Genomic DNA, 18682 nt, shown 5'->3' with positions numbered 1-18682 from the left:
ATAGCTGCTTTAGTAGTCCTGAAACCGGGGTGAGTCCAGCTTCTCTAAAATGGGTGAAGAAATGTTATATCAAGCCACACGACAGGGCCCGGAGGGGGAAATGAGTTTGTGCAATACAACAAATTTAAATTCTGCTTTCGCTGCTAAAATAAAAGAAGAGGAAGAGGTAAAGAAAAAACGAAGGCAAGCAGAAACAGTTTCTCCAGGATTTCAATTCCTTGTGGCCCTCTTGGCTTTGACTTCATTCTCGTATTTAGGTCTATGAAGTGGAAAGAGAATGAGAAGGCCGTGGGACACACGATTAGCCACGTAGCATGACTGGCTGAAAAATGAGGAGATGAGAGGCTCAGACGCCTTTAGGTTAAATTCCACGCTGACGAAATCTATTCGTCATGAAGAGCCCGCCACAGCCGCCTCCGTACAGCCGTGTTTCAGCTCGGCCTTGAGGTCCGGTTTGTGACTTCCGATCCTCCACCGTATGTACAGCTGAGCACTCCTTCCTGTAGCGTTCCTGAGAGCTCTGGAACACTCCAGAAGAAAAGGCAGCCGAGGGAGCTGCTCCAAAGCGGGCCTTCGTTTTTCTCGTGCTACCTACCCAGATGCTCGGAACAGGACCTGGGCGCTGTTTGCGGGGAGACACCATGGACAGCTCTTCGGGCACCGCCCCGTCGACGGGGCGTGCTCACTGCTGTCCCGAGCCTTATCCTCGCGCCCTCAGGTCGCTGGGGGCGGCAGGGGGTGATCCTGACACCCATCTCGGGCACATATCAGTACCCGGTCCCCAAAGCTTTTCCCCAGAGCCCCTCCCTGGCGCCCACGGGGAGGGCTGATAAGCTCTGAAAAGCCCACGCACGGGGGCCAGGGAGGCCGATCCTCCTCGTCCCCGGCTCCCCAGCGGTCCGACCGTAGCTGCGACCTGGCGGACCCGCCGCCTGAGGCGAAGGTTGCTACGCTGAGAGGCCGGCAAACAGCCTACCATTTCGGACCCGCAGGGAGGCTCGGAGTGGGCGGGGCCTGCCTTCTGGCGCCCCGCCTTTTCCCCCGAGGGGCGGTCCTTCCGCCCCCGGCCGCGGCGCAATGCGGAAGAGATGGGCCCTCTGGAGCGGAAGTGACGTTTCCGGCGGCTGTGGCGGTGGCGGCTGCGGGAGAAGGAGGAGGAGGAGCCCGAGGAAGAGGTGAGCAAGCCGGCGGGGGGCGGGGAGCGGCCGCGGCCAGACCCACCGGCAGCCGGGCGCGCGGGCGGACGCTTCCTGAGCAGCCTCCCCGCCGCAGCCTGGGCGGGAACGGTGAGGGGCGACCGAGGGCAGCCCTGGCTGGGGAGGGCGGGCGGGGTTGTGAGGAGACTACGGGTCGTGCGGGGCGCTGCGTCGGGCGGGGGGCTGTGGTGACAGCGGCTGTCAAGGCTGTCCGCGGGAGAGGAACCAAGTCGGTCTGGGCGCCGGGTCATCGCCTCTGGCGCATAATGGAGGGATTGGGCGGCCGGGCGGCTTCGTCCCCCTGGGAAGGAGCCGCTTTCCCGGGGGTCGGCTGTCCGGGACCCCCGAGGAGCCCCGGTCAGGTCCGTGTCGTGAGTCTTCCCGGGTGGCCATTCATATTTACGGGCTCCCGCCTGCCGTCCCCGCAGCCGGCGGTGGCCTGCGGCTGGGCGGGAGGCAGCGTTAACCTGTGCCGCTACCTTTGCCCTTCTCTGCCGCCCCCGGGAGAGCCATTCGTGTCGGGTAATCCTTTCCCTCCTGCCCCTTAAGGAGCTTTGAAGCAGCCTCGTTCACCTTCCCTCCCACCTCCTCTCCTTCCCCGGCCAGGGAACGGCTTGAAGTTTCCCAATCGGTTCCCTTTCCACGTAGTGACAAATCCAGAAGCAGGAAGCTGATAAACAAGTCCGAACGAAATACGCTCAAAAATCTTTCGTTTTTGGTAAGCATGAAGTAAACGGGAAACTCATCTTAGCCAAACCGTTGGTGGACTTAAGCGTGATTGAACCTTAGGTTCCCTTGGAGTGAGAATTGGTAGCTTTTCCTCTGGCTTTTGGTAAAATTAAGTGACGGCTTATCTTTTGGAATAAACCATTCTGTCCCTGAGCTCCCCCTTTTTTTCCACCCCACCCCCCACCCAAACCTGGCAGGGAGGGACTTCTGGATGCCTTGCAGTCCTTGCTGCAGAAGGAAACGTTAGCTTCATTTGCTTTGCTTGGTTTTCGCAGGGCTCCTCTGAAGAAAGGAGAATGGCGTTCAGCAAAGGATTTCGGATCTATCACAAATTGGATCCCCCACCTTTCAGTCTCATAGTGGAAACTAGGCATAAGGAGGAATGTCTCATGTTCGAGTCTGGGGCTGTAGCTGTGCTTTGTAAGTCATCTGTCCTAGCCCAACTGATTGGGTCTCTGTTTTGATTTGAAACAATCGGATTCAGCCGTTCTCTAGAGAAGACCCCGACAACCCCTTCACTGTATTTCCTGAAGCAGATGATGTTTTCATTTTCTTTTCATCAAACCTTATTTTAAACTTCCATTTTCTTTTCTGTCCCCTGCTGCAGGTTTCTTTTGGGGGTTCAGGGGAAATGCACGTTTGGTTACAGGTTTTTGCTTTCTTGGGTTCTTTGGCTCTTTCTAAAAGAAGATCTTGCTTTCCAAAGAATTACTGTTAACAGTTTATATCATGTCACATAAACCCGTAAAAGCTTGCTTGACATTTTTACTGTAATGAATGGGATTTCTTATATATCAGTTACAGTAATGAACTATAAGAGTACTTATTTATCTGATATTTTTGGGAGTATCTTATGGTGAGGCCCTTCCATTTTTATTAAGAGAATTGTAAACTTCTAAAATTTCTTGAGAGAATATGATTGATTTCACATCATTTAAAAAATTATCCTTGATAATCTGAAGAAAAGGACTGCTGCACCACAAGCAAAATAGTGGATTAGAATGGTTTAGGTTATTTTCTGGACAGATGGATGAAGTTAAAAATAAATACATTAATTTGAATATTAATTTTCTTTCTTGATTTAAGATTTTGGCAGATAACTCCAGCTTGGAGTTATTTGAAATGTGATTGTGTTTTTAAGGGCTTTTTAGTAATAGCTATTTGTTTTTTGCCATGTTTTTGCCTTGTTAGCATCAGTTTAGCTACTGGTCATATTTTATAAATTAAAAATAGCATTTGAAAGTCATACTTACAGGGGTGCCTAGGTGGCACACTCAGTTAAGCAAAGCATTCAGCTCTTGATGCTGGCTCAGGTCATGGTCTCAGGGTGGTCGGATTGAGCCCTGCGTTGGCCTCTGTGCTCAGCAGGGAGTCTGCTCAAGATTCTGTCTCCCTCTCCCACTCCTGCTTGTGTGCGGGCTCGCTCTCTCTCTCTCTCTCTCTCAAATAAGCCTCTTAAAAAAAAAGTCATACTTACAAATATAAGGCTCTAGATATTTTAAACTGTTAAACTTTCTTCAGATTCAGTAAGTGAAGAGTACATAAGACCCTAACTTCTGCATACAGAATATTAACCTATTAAAATGTTAACCTGATCTTAATATTCTAAAAATAATAAAATTTTATCCTGACTGGGAAAAAAGGGTAGTGACATAATGGAAAAGCTTAAGCAGAGTGTAATGTATAAGAAATGTATATGGTTTTGGTACATATAGTAACATGGTTTGAGTGAGCAGGAAGAGCTATTTGTGTTCTAAGAAACAAGTATTAATAAGATGGGTTATACTTAGTGTGGACTTAATTCAAACTGTTTTTTATATTTAAATAAACTGAAATATAATCTTGCTATAATATTAGTTTGCATAGTCTATTTTTTCATGCTACAAATATAATTCTTATACTGATGAATTCTTAATTAAAAATATCTGGGGGGAAATGGTTTGGTTTAGTTGTGAAATATTTTTTAGCTGCTTGTGGGTTTTTTTGGTGATATTACCTGATTTTCTAATTTGTCTAGATTTTAAACGTTTCTTCAACTGTGGTTACTGGTAATAATAGGGAGTCACATGTTTACACAGTATGCATTACCCATAGTTATTAGGATTATTGTTATATTTTACTCTTAGGAAACCTAAGGATAATCATACTTCCAAATGTCCAGCAGCTCTCTTTTATGCCAAATAATGGTTAAGAAGGCAAACTCCCTAAACCGTCCATTTTGGCATTATCATTTATTTTAAGGAAAAAATACTAAAAATACTGTCTTCACATTTACTGATTATATTTATTTTCTTTAGATTTAGACTGCATAAGCAGTTCTGTCAAGAGAAAAAGTTAAATATTGCCTTTTTCGGTAAAAGCACAAATGGATATATAATTTTGTGGGTATGTTGTTAGCTTTCCTATAATAAACTTTATGGTAATAACTTAAAATATGAATATTAAGAGCTAGCAAACCTTTTTATAAATCGTTTGACTTAGAAAATTAATTTGACATTCATTTGGGAGCAGTATCAAGGTGCATATTGTGCTGTAGAGTTCATTTTTAAAAATCTCACATTTCTTAAATGCCTGTTGTATTCAGGGAGCAGTGTTTGGAAGGTACTGAGGTGTTCTTTTTTTCTTCAATAATCCCAGCCCTTTTAATCTCAATACATTATGCTTATTAATCAGCAAGAAGAATCTTCTCAAATCATGTACGACATTAAGCCAAAGTAGAACCCCATTTTTCAGTAAGGTTAAGTTTAAAATCCTCAACCTGCCCATGTAGGTCTTCCATAACGTGGCCCCACCCTGTTTGTCCAGCGTGGATGTTGGTCTCCTTTAAGGAGATTCTTGTGTCTCCTTAGTGCTTTCCCAGGGTACCGGGTTTTTTTTCTCTCTTCATCATGCTGTTCCTGTTAACACTCTCTTCCTTCACGACTGCTAGAATGCTTTTCTCTATCTTTCCAATCCAAGCCTGTATTCTCTCTCAAGTTTTCTTCCTGAGGACCTGCCCCACCGCCCACTCCGATCTCACTCTTATTTCTTCCTTTTTTTCATTTGTCTAGAACTCAGTCCATATCCCAGGATAAATCCTTTTTAAGTGCTGGCTTTTGGTTTTCTGCATGGTTATGTGCAGGTGTTCTTTTTGGAAGTAGATGGTAAAAGTGACCCTTGCAGGACTCAGTCATGCACCGAAAAGTTATGATTTCTGCAGGCCCCACTTGTTCTGGCTTTAAAGTTGACAAAATCAGACATCTTAGGTAGTACCTATCATTGGGGACTGACAGTCACTTATTTTTCTTGGTTTATGCCAGAAGTGCAAGAGATACCCAACATAAAACCTTCTATTTTGTATGACTAGCACATATCAAAAAATAAGGTGCAAGTGAAAACACAGTAAAAAGAATTTCAGATCATGGATCTTTGTAGAGCCATGATCTGAAATTGGAAATCTAGCCTTAGGAATCTCTTCTACAAATCTAGCCTTAGGAATCTGTCTGTATGTTGCCAGGCTTCTAAACTTAAATCAGTCATGATACAATGACTTCATCTATTAGTGAGCCAGTGGTTTTCAGCCTTGGATGCGCATCGTAATCACTGGGTGGGGGGTTATAAATGCGGCTGCCTGGGCTCCAGCTCCCTAGAGATTCTGATGTAATTAGGTTGGGATGATCATTCTGAGCATAATTTATATAGGCCTTTCTAGGATAGATTATGGGATAACATTCTTAGCTTACAAATTTTATCCAAAGTAACCGTGTTCCATGAATTTTAATGCTATTATTGACTGTTATTGGGCTAATGACTAGTTTTCTTGAAACTTTAGCCTGAACCAAGTGCTAATGGTCCCATAGCACTTTTGATACAGTGCTTTCAGGTTCTGTGGAACTTCTGTGTCTGGGCGCTTCTGTGTCTGGGCGCTGTGCTCTTTGAGCTCTTTGAGGAAAAGACCCATGTTGTAGTAATCTCTGTACGTCTAGTGCTTACTACAGTGTTTTGCTCACTGAGGGAATAAATGGCTAAATTAGTGCCCTGGGTGGGCGGGGGGAGTAGTTGGGGAGGAAGATTAACCTAAACTAGCTTACAAAGTTGACAAAAATACAGTATTCTATGTTCAGAATTACAGTACTTTTTAATAAAACTTATTTTTTTAATCTTTTAAAGAATTGCTATTTGACTGAACTGCTGCTATAAAAGGCATTAAAAATGATCAGTCCAGAAAACTGTTTAATTAAACTGAAATTTGATGTCTGTGGACATGTAGATGTACAGTGTAGCAAGTGTGTTCTCTGTGTAAACTAGTCTACTGTGTCTGGACCAGTGTAAGCAAGTGTGATGGTCAGCAAGTTATAACACTACAGGTTGTTTTTCGTTGGAAACAAATAGGAGATTTAAAAAGACACCTACCAGTTTTGTTTCAGGTTCATTTTTCATCCTCTTTCTATAGTTACGCACACAAAAAGACGACAACAGGAAGGACAAGTAGCCAGTCTGACCAAACATGCATTAAGCTCACGAGCTGGCCCATTATTTTTCAACCCATCTCATGCTTCAGCAGAAGTAAATAATTTACTTCATAATTGTATCCTAAGTAGAAAATGAAGGGAAGAGAAGGTCAATATGGGAAATGAAGGATGATTCTAGAAACAGAAGTTATGGATCACCCGTCTTAAAGATGAGATGGAAGATGCTGATATAAATTCCTAACTCTTAGTATTAGAGCTTTTCAATATATGCTACTATGGAAGTAAGAATTAATTGCTTCTGTCTAGTGGAAAGATTATTTTCAAGCTTTCCAACTCAGCCAGGACCCAAATCATGTACTTCCTAGATGGCAAGGCCGTATCACTATACTCTGGACCTAGTTTTACCCCACGTTGTTCATCTGAGTTTCTTCATTCACCTAATTTTTTCTTTATGGAAATATGAGCCATAAAACTGCAGGACAACATTCTGGAGATCTTTGTTACAGAATGTGGATTACACTGACTTTTCTATGAAACTGCACACTGTAAGGAAGTAATAATAGTGAAATAATCGTTGCCATTTCCTGAAAGCTTCCTCTGCCAGTCACAACATTAAGCCAGAAGTTCCTAAACTTTATTGTTTCATGGTGTCTCATTAAGTTTTTCACCGCACCCCCAGGCCACAGTTCCGCTTGTTAAATAATTAGGTCCAAACGTTAAATACGTCTGCCTTAACAACTCTAGTAGCTATTTTTAAAAAAATAATGCAAGTAAATGGAAAATAACTTATTTCCTTCATAAATAACCAGTTACTTACTAATGGGATATGTATGTACCTGTTGAGCATTGAACAGCCTTTTAAGCCTTAGAATCAGACTGGACAGCTCCGCCCTCATTTCCTGTTCCACATTGATTTTAGAGTGGTATTTGCTTTTTATCACAGCAACTACTGAAAACCCAGCTTTACAAAGATATGGTATCATCAAGGGAATGTATTGCAGTCTAATGTGAAAACTCTGAACTACCTCAAGCCAATAGTTTGGGCAGCGCAACATCGGTTGAGTATTTTAAATTAAAAATCTCCTGCAGCTCTTATGGGAGGTTGTTGAAGTGTCCTGGAGCATCTCAGCCTACAGTTGAGGGAGATGTGGTATTGGGCACCCTTGATTCCATTTAATTCTGTGGGTTGTGTTTTCATCTCTATTTCACAGATGTACAAACTGAGGCTTGAAAGAGAAAATAACTGCTCTGATGACCTAGTCTACCATTTGATTTTTTACTTTAATGATTGTGTTGCTGTGAGGGTGGTGGTTGTTATTCTGGGGGTCAGGGAAGGAAGAGCAAAAACAAGGGAATGCCACTAGCGGCTTTAAAGTTAAGAGTGAAATTGGTAGCATTTTCTAATGAGGGAAGTATTAAACTTGCTTTGTTTTTGCCTACAAACTATTAATATATTAGAGAGGGAACATGATTTGATTTAGAGTAAGGTTATTAAAAATATAAAGTTGCTTTGCTGAGCCAAGTTAAATGTCAGATTCTAAAATTTTGGATAACAAGTGTAGTAGGTGGTGATGACAAGCAGTGTGTATAGTTGGTTTTTGTTTTTGTTTTTGTTTTTTTAATTGCCAAATGCTGGCAGTCAGCATGATTGCCCTTTAGATTAAGTTGCAGTATCTTGTCTCTTTTTAAGAAAAAAAAATTCAAGTTGAGGGAAGTGACTTTTTATAGTTGACTTTTTCTGCACAGAATGATGAGATTTAGACTTGTTACATATTACTTTGTGTTAGGTTTGCAAAAATTCGTTTTCCTTTTGTAAGTAATTTTTGGAATGTTCTATTTGATAGAAAAGAAAGTAAACAGCAACTTAAATATCTATGCTTTAAAAAAAATTAACATTTCACTCCTGGGCCAGCTAGCAGAATTTGCTTGTTAACGTAGAGCCAAATTAGTTCCTAAGTGCTAACGAAGCACTTAACTTTGCTGTGAGAAAATAAAAGGGGAAGCACAGTGTGTCTCTCATTGAACAATAAAATCCCATTATGTGACTTTATTATATAATTTCAGGTCTACCAGGTATTCTAACTTGTCTTATAAAATATAACTAGTACAAGACTATAATAGGATTTTTTTGCTTCTGACCATGATGGTATAAATAGGGACCCTCTCACTTTACATAACAAAGAATAAAATAAAGATAAAAATAAAGAAACAGTTTTCAGACATTGAACAACAGGTGGCAGGAGGCACTGATCCGTGAGGGAAGGGAAACAAAGGCGTGAGCTGATCATTCTGCTTATTACCTGGAGTGCTTCCGGCTTTCAGTAACAGGGAGATACACCCAGAGAAAGCCCGGCAGTCTCCCTGAGTTGAGGAGACAGAGTAGGGAATTTGTGGAAGCCAAGGCAATGAGAATTCTCAGGACCAAAGAGGAGGTAGCTACACAGAGAGTTTCAGAAATGTGCAGAGGGTTCCGCGTGAGATTTCAGCTGAGTACTGGTAACTGCTGGTGTGGAAGGAAACTACCCAAGGCAGGGAAAGTACCACCAAAAGCAGCAGGAAGAAAAATTCCTGAACCTCACCCAGGGCTGGGAGTATTTAAGTTGTCAGTAGCCAGAATGGAGAAATATTATGGTACTCTGGGAATTGGGTTGAATTCTCAAAAGGGTATACTGCTTCAGTAATGAGGCAGAGTAGCCTTAGACTAAAGGCTTCTGTGGTCCTATCTGACAAAGCTTAAAAGCAAGACCCAAAGGGATCAGACTGTTTCCAAATAACCTAATTTCCAAAAAACTTCACTGTATCTTAGAACAAAGTTTAAGAATACATGTACACAAAGTATATATCCATATAGCCAGCATTCAACTCTGTAACAAAATCACAATGTCTGGCATTCAATTAAAAATTGCCATACATGCAAAGAAACAGGAAAACACACCCCATAATGCGGAGAAAAGTCAATCTGTAGAAAGAGATGTTAAAATTAATAAACAAGGAGGGGCTCTTAGGTGGCTCAGTCAGTTAAGCATCTGGCTCGATTTCAGCTCAGGTCATGATCTCAGGGTCATGAGATTTAGCCCCACACTGGGCTCTGCCCTGAACATGGAATCTGTTTAAAATTCTCTCTCCCTCTCCCTCTATCCCTCCCACCGGCTCATGCGCATGCTCTCTCTCAAAAAACAAATGAATAAACAAGGACGTCATAACAGCTATGGTAAATATACTCCATAAGTCCAAGGAGTAGGGGAAAGAATAAACACATTAAGAAGAGACATGGTGGGGGGCCCTAGGTGACTCAGTTGGTTGGGCATCTACCTTCTGCTCAGGTGGTGATCTCGGGGGTCCTGGGATCGGGCCCCGTGTCAAGTTCTGTGCTCAGGAGGGAGTCTGCTTCTCCCTCTTCCTCTGTGTTCTCTCTCTAATCATTAATTAATTAATATAGTAAATCTTAAATCTTAAAAAAAGAAACCTGAAAAATATGAAAGACCTAAATCAAATGGAAATAGAAATAACTTCTCTGAAATGAAAAAAAATACGCTGATAGGGATTAATAGATTAGACACTGCATAATAAACAATTAGTGAATATGAAGACATAATAATAGAAACTACTCAAAATGAAACACAGAGAAAAGACTAAAATCGATAAACAGAGCCATCAATGGGCTGGAAAACAACATATGGCCAATATATATGGGTAATTGGAATCCTAGAAGGAGGGGGTTGAAGCAAAAAAAAAGTTTGAAGAAATAACAGCTGACAGTTTTCCAAATTTGATAAAAACTATAAATCCACAGATCCAAGAAGCTAAATGAACCCCAAGCAGTAGAAGCATGAAGCAAACTACATTATCAAATTGCTTAAAACCAGTGATATGGAGAGAAATCTTAAAAACAGATAAAGAAAAAACACATATTGACTGAATATGAAAAGACATAATAGAAAAGACTGAAGAAAGAAGACATAGGAATAATGATAAACTTTTCTTCAGAAACAATCCAAGCCAGTGGATATAGAACAACATCTTGAAAGCACTGAAAGACGAAGAAAACAAACCGTACACCTAGGACTCTGTGCCCAACCACAATTAAAATGACGTAAAGACTTTTTCAGATACCCAAAGGCTGAAAAAAATATAAGCCAAGTATAATGGGTAGCAGTTTAAATAGTACAGCTTTTCTTTGCATCTAGTACCGACATTTTCAACAATTCTGAGGTGGTATAGTCTAAATCAGTGAAATTTTATCACTTAGTTACATTTAAACTGTGTTTTTGAAAGTAATTAAACAAAATTTAAAAAACTGTGCTTTTGAAAGAAACGAAATAGGGTAGCCTAGTGCATTTGGTGTGAGCCTTGTAATTAGCATGCCCAAAGGAGGTACAGCTTTAAAAATTGAATATTATACTTTTATTGGTGACAATTTAAATCTGCTTGGGTTTTTTAATGGTTGAAAATAAGAATTTGTGTTTTATCATTTTCTACTAAAATAGAGTTTGCAAAGATAAGCCATTGTTATGTTACATAAGCATGTGTTCACACTGGAGTGCATTTCACAGCCACTGAACTAGTTGCATTATTGTGAGTATATATGGCATTTGGGGAGATGGATTAACTTGTTGGCCAATTGGACACTATTTAATTACTCTGTTCATTTAGGTTGAAACTTAGGTTCTTTAAATTCCTGGATGATATTGAGATAACTAAGGAAAGAAAGAGAGAGAAAGGAAGGGAGAAAAAGGAAGGGAAGGGAAGGAAAGGAAAGGGGAAAAAAAGGAAGGAAGGAAATATTTCTGATTGAATTATTGCCTTAAACATAAAATACTACTATATATTGAATGTTATGCTTATTAAAATATTCACTTCCATTTATAGTTTTCTTATATAACTTTAAATATAAAGTGTGTTTACTTACATAAACTAGCTCTTACCAATATTTATTTTGAGTTGTATCTACACTAACACTAAGGTGGGTGGTATCTTATTACTGGCCGTTAGGGATGAAAGTCCCATCTCCCTATCTGGCCTTCTCTGACAACCTCCTGAACCTCATTTTATATAGTTTCATATTCTGTTCACTAGTAGACCATAGGATGGCGTAGTCTGTTGAGTACCTTACTGAAATGTAGGTAAATAAAGTTTTTGTAATCCTAAGAACCTTGTGTGAAGTATAGGAAGAATGAATCTTATAAGTAAGTAAATTCCTAGCTAATTTTGTATCCATGCTCATTAGTGGTCTGTCCTTGGTCAACACTGGGCCCATGTCTTTTGCTTATCTTGTTGAATGATTTCATCATTCTCTTGGGGAATGTATGGAAAGTATATTTACCAGATTTGTAGATGTTGCAAAGCTGTGTGGGACTGATACAGAGCTGGGTAGAATAATTACTTGTTTTGGATGACACAGTTGAAATCCAGCTTTTTCCATCAGAGAGAATGGATTGGAACCCACAAAAGGAACATGCACTTCCCCTTGCACTGGATCAAACTGATTTTCCTGATTGAGTTGCTGTGGTTGTAGAAATATCATAAGTAATTTGCATTGGGCTATTGATTAGCAAAATAAGGTAGAAATTACTATCATTGTCTGGGTTTCCATGATACCCCAACCTGAATGGTGACTACACAGTATGGAAAGGTTGGAATAGATACTGGGTTAATAGTCGCATTGATCTCTGCTCTCCTTCAGACCTGCTCTTCCTTCGGTCTTCCTTATCATAGTGGATTGCAATCCATCAACCTTGTTGTTTAAACCAGAAGTTAAGAGTCATCCTCTATACCTCCTCCTCTCCAGCTTCACACATTCACTCAATTACCATGTCCAGTGTGCCCAACCTTCTAATTTCATTGAGAATCCACGCAAGTCACCATTTTAGCTCGTTCTGCTACTGTCTGGCCACTGTAGTGCCTTTCATGGATCATTACTATAGCCTCCTTAACTGATCTCCCTGTTTCCACTCCCCTTTCCCACTCTCCAGTCTGTTTAAAAACACAATTTAGATCATATTGTTTCCCTGTTTAAGCCCCTTTCATGGTTGACCACTTGGAACTTAAAATACAAGCTCTTTAAGATGATCTGCATTAAATCATTGAGTCTCTGCCTCCCTCTTCAGTCTTAAGACTATTTTGCCTCTTGGTTTCTGTGTTCCAGCCACTTTGGCCTTCTAGTTCTGAATGTACCAAATTATTTCTGATCTCAGAGCCTTCACATATGCTGTTTCTTCTGCTCAGTATTTATTTAAAAATGTGTTCATGCATTTAGAAAAATACGTAAATCATAAATGTAGAATGCGATGAGTTATTAGAATGAGCACATCCATGTTATCACTGCCGGGTTGAGAAATAAACATTATTACTCGCTTTCCAGAAGATTCCCTCGCATTCCTCCCCAGTTATTCTCTCTGCCATGATTTGCAGAGATGATCACTGCCTGACTTCTTACATCATAGATTAGTTTTATCCAGTTTTTAACTTAACGTAAATGGAATCATTCAATATGTATTCTTTTGGGGCCGGCTTCTTTCTCTCAGTGTTCTCTGTCTGGGAGATCATCTGTGTTGTAGCAGGTGGCAGTAGTTTTCATTGTTATGTGGTATTCCATGGTATATATATTCCAGTATTGGTTCTGTTGACATTTGCTTCTAATTCTTTCTTTTATGAATGATACTAGTATGAACATGCTTATAAATGTCTTGGTGCACATACGTACACATTTCTGTTGGATGTATTTTTAGGAAAGGGATTGCTGGGTCATAAAGTATTTGTATGTTGCATGGAATGTTTTTCCCTCCACTCTTCATTTGGCTAACTTCCTGTTTATTCTTCAGATTTCAACTTAAAGGGCACATCTGCAGGCAGGCCTATCCATTGCTGTCCCCCCAATAATTTTAAATTAGGTCTTCCTGTTGTACTCTGTCGTAACTCCATCATAGTACTTACTATCATTTATGATTTTGCATATGTTACTTACATAATAGCTATCTTCCTATTAGAAGGTGTCAGAGCACTGGCTTTTTTTCTTTGTAGAACTTTGCCAGTGTCCTGGTACATGGTAAGCATTCAATAAATACTTGTTACATAATGAGTGAATTATTTTGAAATGTTGCCTGCATGGGGATTTGCTGTTTATACAGAACATCAATTTGGAGAGTTTAATGTCTTTCAACTGGAATTTTAAGTTTTTAATTCTACAAAGAGAACCTTTTCCTTTTAAAACAATTTTTCTTTTTATGTATGATAAAATGGAAAGTGGCTTTACTGCCAGGTAGTTACACAATCTTGGATGAATCACCTAAATTCTTAGTTTTTTCTTTTGAAAATGAGTGGCCTGTTTTGCACCGTCTCTAGGATCCTCTGACGAGAGGCTCTCTGGTACTACCCCAAAGTGATACCTGTATGCAAATAAGCCGACCACAAACTGCAGTGCTCGCAACCACAGGCAAATTGTGATTCTAGGAAGAGCATACTAATGTGTAATCTTGCTTTCACATTCTTAATGACTTTCTCTAGTTTGGTCTGGAGTATCAGCTGAAAAAAGACAGTTTGCAGGGCGCCTGGGTGGCTCAGTGGGTTAAGCCTCTACCTTCGGCTCAGGTCATGATCTCAGAGTCCTGGGATCGAGTCCTGCATCGGGCTCTCTGCTCAGCAGGGAGCCTGCTTCCCCCTCTCTGTCTGCCTGCCTCTCTGCCTGCTTGTGATCTTTCTCTGTGTGTCAAATAGATGAATAAAATCTTAAAAAAAAAAAAAAAAAGACAGTTTGCTGCCCGTCTGGAAGGTTGGAGCCACAGCTGACATTGCGTTAGCAGGACCTTCATTAGGTAGCTTCATTGTTTAGTTTGAATTATTATTATTGTTATTTTAGGATCTTATTTATTTATTTGAGAGAGAGTGGGAGAGAGCACAAGTGAGAGGGAGAGAGCACAAGTGAGAGGGAGAAGCAGGCTCCCTGCCAAGCAGGGAGCCCGATGGGCTCGATCCCATCACCTTGGAATCATGACTTGAGGGAAGGCAGCCACTTAACTCACTGAGCCACCCAGGCGCCCCTGTTTAGTTTGAATTATTGTAATTGTCAGAAGTTAGAGAAATTTACATTTAAACTTAATCCTCAGTACCATTGAAGTTTAAAATAGATGACTTTGTAATCACCTGGGGATCCTAGATAATAAGTGAATTTTGTTTCTTTCTGTTCAGGTGGTAGAGTTGGCTGTGCAGGTCTGATCACCAGTTATCCTGTGTTTAATAAACCTCTGTTTTAGAGTCACAGTCATGAGAACCAAGAAATAGGTATATGCTTGTGTTTTCATCTGACTTTCCAGAGATGAGCTTATGCTTCATTTTTTTGCCTGATATTCTAATTTGAGAAGAGAATGTGATACCAATAATGCTGAATAATACCGATTATGTCATATGATACAGTGCTATAAAAGCAAGTCACTCCAGCAAAGGAGGGTGCTGGGTAACATGCTAGAGGACAAAAAGTATATTAAGTTTTGATAAAGGCCAATTGATATATTTATACTCTTGAGTGTTTTCTGTAGTCTCTAAATAGATCATCGCTGTAGCTTCTCTCTTCATTCCTTTCCTGTCGCTTTGGTAGGAAACGTAGGTTAGGCCTATGTTCAGTCATAATTTGTTCGGTTATAAGAACTTTGAAAGCAGCACAGAGCTAAAATACTGAGTGAGTTAAGTCGTCTGAATTAAGGTGTTGGATATGACCACTGCATGGCTTAGTGTAGTTTTCAGTATTCCTCAACCTCTTCTGTGATGAGCCAGGGCCAGCTCGTTATTCTCCAAGGCTGTTTTCAACAGAGGAGGATACTAAAGCTAAGTGATTTAGGATGAATGTAAGGAAAACATTTATACTCAGCAGTATTTACCTTTCCTGGGGTCTCCATTCTGGAATTGCAGAGTCTTCCTTCCCAATTTATTATGTATTTATCATTTGATGATTATATGACGGCCTTAGAGTGGTCTCTGGGGTCATCCTTTTTTTCCTTTTTTAAGACTTTATTTATTGGAGAGAGGGAGAGAGAGAGAGCACGTGCTTGCGTATGCAAGTAGGGGGAAGGGCAGAGGGAGGAGGAGAGAGAGAATCTCAAGCCGACTCCACACCGAGCACAGCGCAGACACAGGGCTCCATCCCATGACCCTGAGATCATGACCTGAGCCCAAATCAAGAGGTGCATGCTTCACCGCCACCCAGACATGCCCTATGGGGTCATTCTACAGGCAGTCGGACTTACTGCTTCCTTTCAGATCATGAAAGCCCGCGTGCCCGTTGAGCTTTTGACGCGTATACTTGTGGTCTAGAGCAATTGAAGGAAAGCACCTCTCGGATTGCTTAGAGTTCCAGTAGCCTCCGCTCTTACTGCCTGTCCTGAGTTACCTTGTTTTCTCTTCTTTCTGACCTTACCCAGCATGCCAAAGAATGTTGTCAGAATAAATTTTATCATTTGATTTTGGGAAGTATCAAACATTTATCAAAGAAGGGAGAGTAGTTTCACCGACTCCATATATCTGTCACCCAGCCTCAATGATTATCAACTCCTGGACCCTTGTGTTTATCTATATCCCTGTCCACTAGTTCCCCCTCCCCACTTATTTTAAAGTAAGTTCCAGATATCATGTAATTTCATCCATAAATATTTTTTATGAGAATAAGTGTTTATGGCACATATTTTATTTTGCTTTAAATTCTGTTCCATGACCTTATTCATATTCACATATTCACTAGGATTGGAATCAGAGGACCTTCAGATTAGCAGTTCTACGGATGCGTTGAAAAATGTAGTTATAGATTTATGCATAAGGTCGCTTTATGTCTCAGGAACTACATGTTCACATTAGATGGAAAGTTAAGAAGAAATTGAAGGCCTAGTGAATGGTAGTGTTGGGCATGATAAGAGAAGAGAGAAGAGCTTTTCTCCTTAAAATAAGCCTTTGAGGGAGTTAGGTAGTCGTCTTCCCTGCAGTGTTAGGGCAGTAACTCTGGGAGTTGGGCTCTCCCTTACTTTACATGTTGAACAGGTGAGCTCAAGAGGTACAGGCCTCCTTACCTGAGCTGGGCTGCTCAAGGTCTGGATGGTGGTTAGAAATCAGTAACTTGTAAAAAAAGAAAAGTTTGTTTTTCCTAGCATCTTATTTACTAAACAACATGAACATGAACAGGAGAAAAAAAAGCGCAGAGCAGGCTGTTGCCCTCATTGAAAGCCCAGTAGATACCTTGAAAGACAGCCCTGGCAAGGAGTAACCTGAACTTCGTATCACCATATCCCCTGAACTCCTGTGTCCTCTCGTTCTTTCACTCTGTTTTCCTCGGGGCTCTCGACACATCCTACCATTGCGTAAACTCCACTAGTTTAAGCCCTGGTTAGAAATCGTTTAACAAGGCCTGTCTTCCCTACCCCCACCTTCCCATTCCCACCCTCACGCCACTAGAGGTACCGCCATAGATAATCACATTTGAAAATTTCCAGATGTCCCTGTGAGGAATTGTTAAACTTAGGGCATTCGGATGCTGGTCGTAAAGTTAAATGTTTATCTTTTTAAGTATTATTTTAAAACTCACAAAACATTCCCTTTTGTGCTACAGCCTCCCAGATTTTTTTGTCTATTAGATGAATACTTAATAGTCTTGGTGTTCAGCATCTGTGGTTAGGTTGGTATTGCATTGAGATAAAAAGAAATGAGGGGCACCTGGGTGGGTCAGTTAAGTGTCTGACTCTTGATTTTGGCTCAGGTCATGGTCTCAGGGTGGTGAGATGGAGCTGTAGGTTGGGCTCCCCCATCAGCAGGGAATCTGCTTGAGATTCTCTCTCTCCTTTTCTCTTTCCCTCTGCTCTTCCCACCCCAGCTTGTGTGCACACATCCACGCATGTGCGCGCACGCGCTCTCTCTCTCAAATAAATAAATAAATCTTAAAAAAAAAATGAGACAATTTCCGTTGCTATTCGTATTAAAGTGAATGAGCTATAAAACAATGAGAAGAAAGATCTACTTCCAGCAAGATCAGGGAAAAACTTCAGGAAGGAAGAGGCATTTTAGTTAGGTATTGAAGGATGGGTGATATTTGGAAACACAAAGATGATTAAAGGGTGTTCCAGATGGAAAGGACACTGTGAACAAAGGGAGAGGGAAAACAATGTGGGGCGCACAGAAGGAGCCACCCATCATTCCTTTTTTATTCATTTTGGCTGCCGTGTAGGATGCAAGGGGAAAGTATTAGGGAAAAGGAAAGATGGGGATGAGTGAGTGAACGATCTGTACATTCTGTGTTTTATCTAAAAGTTATACACATTATTTTAAAGTAATATGGCTTTTTTATTTTAAATAATCTCTACGTGGTGGAAGATTCCCAGGTTATTTTCTAGAATTAAAAATTACCAGAGAAATAGGACAGTAATTTAATTAAGTCTCTCCCTCTTACATCATGTATTTCTCTATATTTCATGGAGTTTCATAAAATAAGAGGATCTTTTCCCTATTAAAAAATGTATGGGGAGGGGTGCCTGGGTGGCTCAGTGGGTTAAAACCTCTGCCTTTGGCTCAGGTCATGATCTCAGGATCCTGGGATCGAGTCCCGCATCGGGCTCTCTGCTCGGCAGGGAGCCTGCTTCCTCCTCTCTCTCCACATGACTCTCTGCCTGTCAAATAAATAAATCAAATCTTAAAAAAAAATGTATGGGGAGGGGATAACATAGTACTATAAGAGTTTATCTTAGTACTATGTAGAGATAAAAGCTTCTTAATTTAGGAAAGTGCATGTGTATTTTTAAAATTTATTTTTGATGATTACATTCAATTCTTTAAAAATTTGGAAACACTGTCAAAGGTACAGAAGAGCTGAAGTTCAGTGCAAAGAACTATTTTCTGAATTATTTCAGAATACCTTGCTGACATGATGTCCCATCACCCACAAATACTGTTACTTATTTCCCAGAAAGAACTGTTCCTTCATAACTACAATATAACCATCAAAAAAGTTTACATTGTACTTCTGTCTAATCTCAGAGTCCATTCAAGTTCACCAGTTGTCCCAATGACTCATAATAGCAAAAAGATACAGTTCGGATTTGTCATTTTATTAATTGTCATGCCGCTTTATTCCCTTTAAATCTGGAAAAGTTCTTCAATCTTTGATGTTTATGACCTTAAAACTTCTGGAGATGAAGGCCAGTTGTTTTGCAGAGTGTACATCACTGTGAGATTATCTCATGGCTCCTCATGCTCAGGTTGAGTTTCTGTATCAGCAGGAATATTACCAAAGTGGTGCTGTGTCCTTTCCATGGTATCCTGTCGGGGGGCACACGATTT

General features: G+C 40.7%; 1 protein-coding gene across 3 annotated transcripts in view; it reads left to right on the top strand.

Annotated features, from left to right (window-relative positions):
• The first annotated feature begins 1077 nt into the window (after nt 1–1077).
• LOC111155704 (synaptojanin 1) overlaps nt 1078–18682 on the top strand; it is an 87379-nt gene continuing 69774 nt past the window's right edge. Inside the window, exons 1-3 of one of the 3 annotated variants that reach the window (XM_022516020.1) lie at nt 1227–1286; nt 1803–1914; nt 2201–2345. In XM_022516020.1, the coding sequence (XP_022371728.1) occupies nt 2222–2345 (124 nt within the window). In that variant the 5' untranslated portion in view covers nt 1227–1286; nt 1803–1914; nt 2201–2221. Of the gene's footprint in view, nt 1176–1214; nt 1287–1802; nt 1915–2200; nt 2346–18682 lie in introns of those variants that run through there. The other 2 variants (XM_022516019.1, XM_022516018.1) reach the window with 2 other exon arrangements.

The sequence above is a fragment of the Enhydra lutris genome, unplaced genomic scaffold (assembly GCF_002288905.1).
Source record: "Enhydra lutris kenyoni isolate GAN:26980312 unplaced genomic scaffold, ASM228890v2 scaffoldscaffold43, whole genome shotgun sequence".
Classification (NCBI taxonomy): domain Eukaryota; kingdom Metazoa; phylum Chordata; class Mammalia; order Carnivora; family Mustelidae; genus Enhydra; species Enhydra lutris.
Note: the sequence above shows the minus strand (reverse complement) of the source record. Positions and strands in the feature narration are given on the sequence as shown.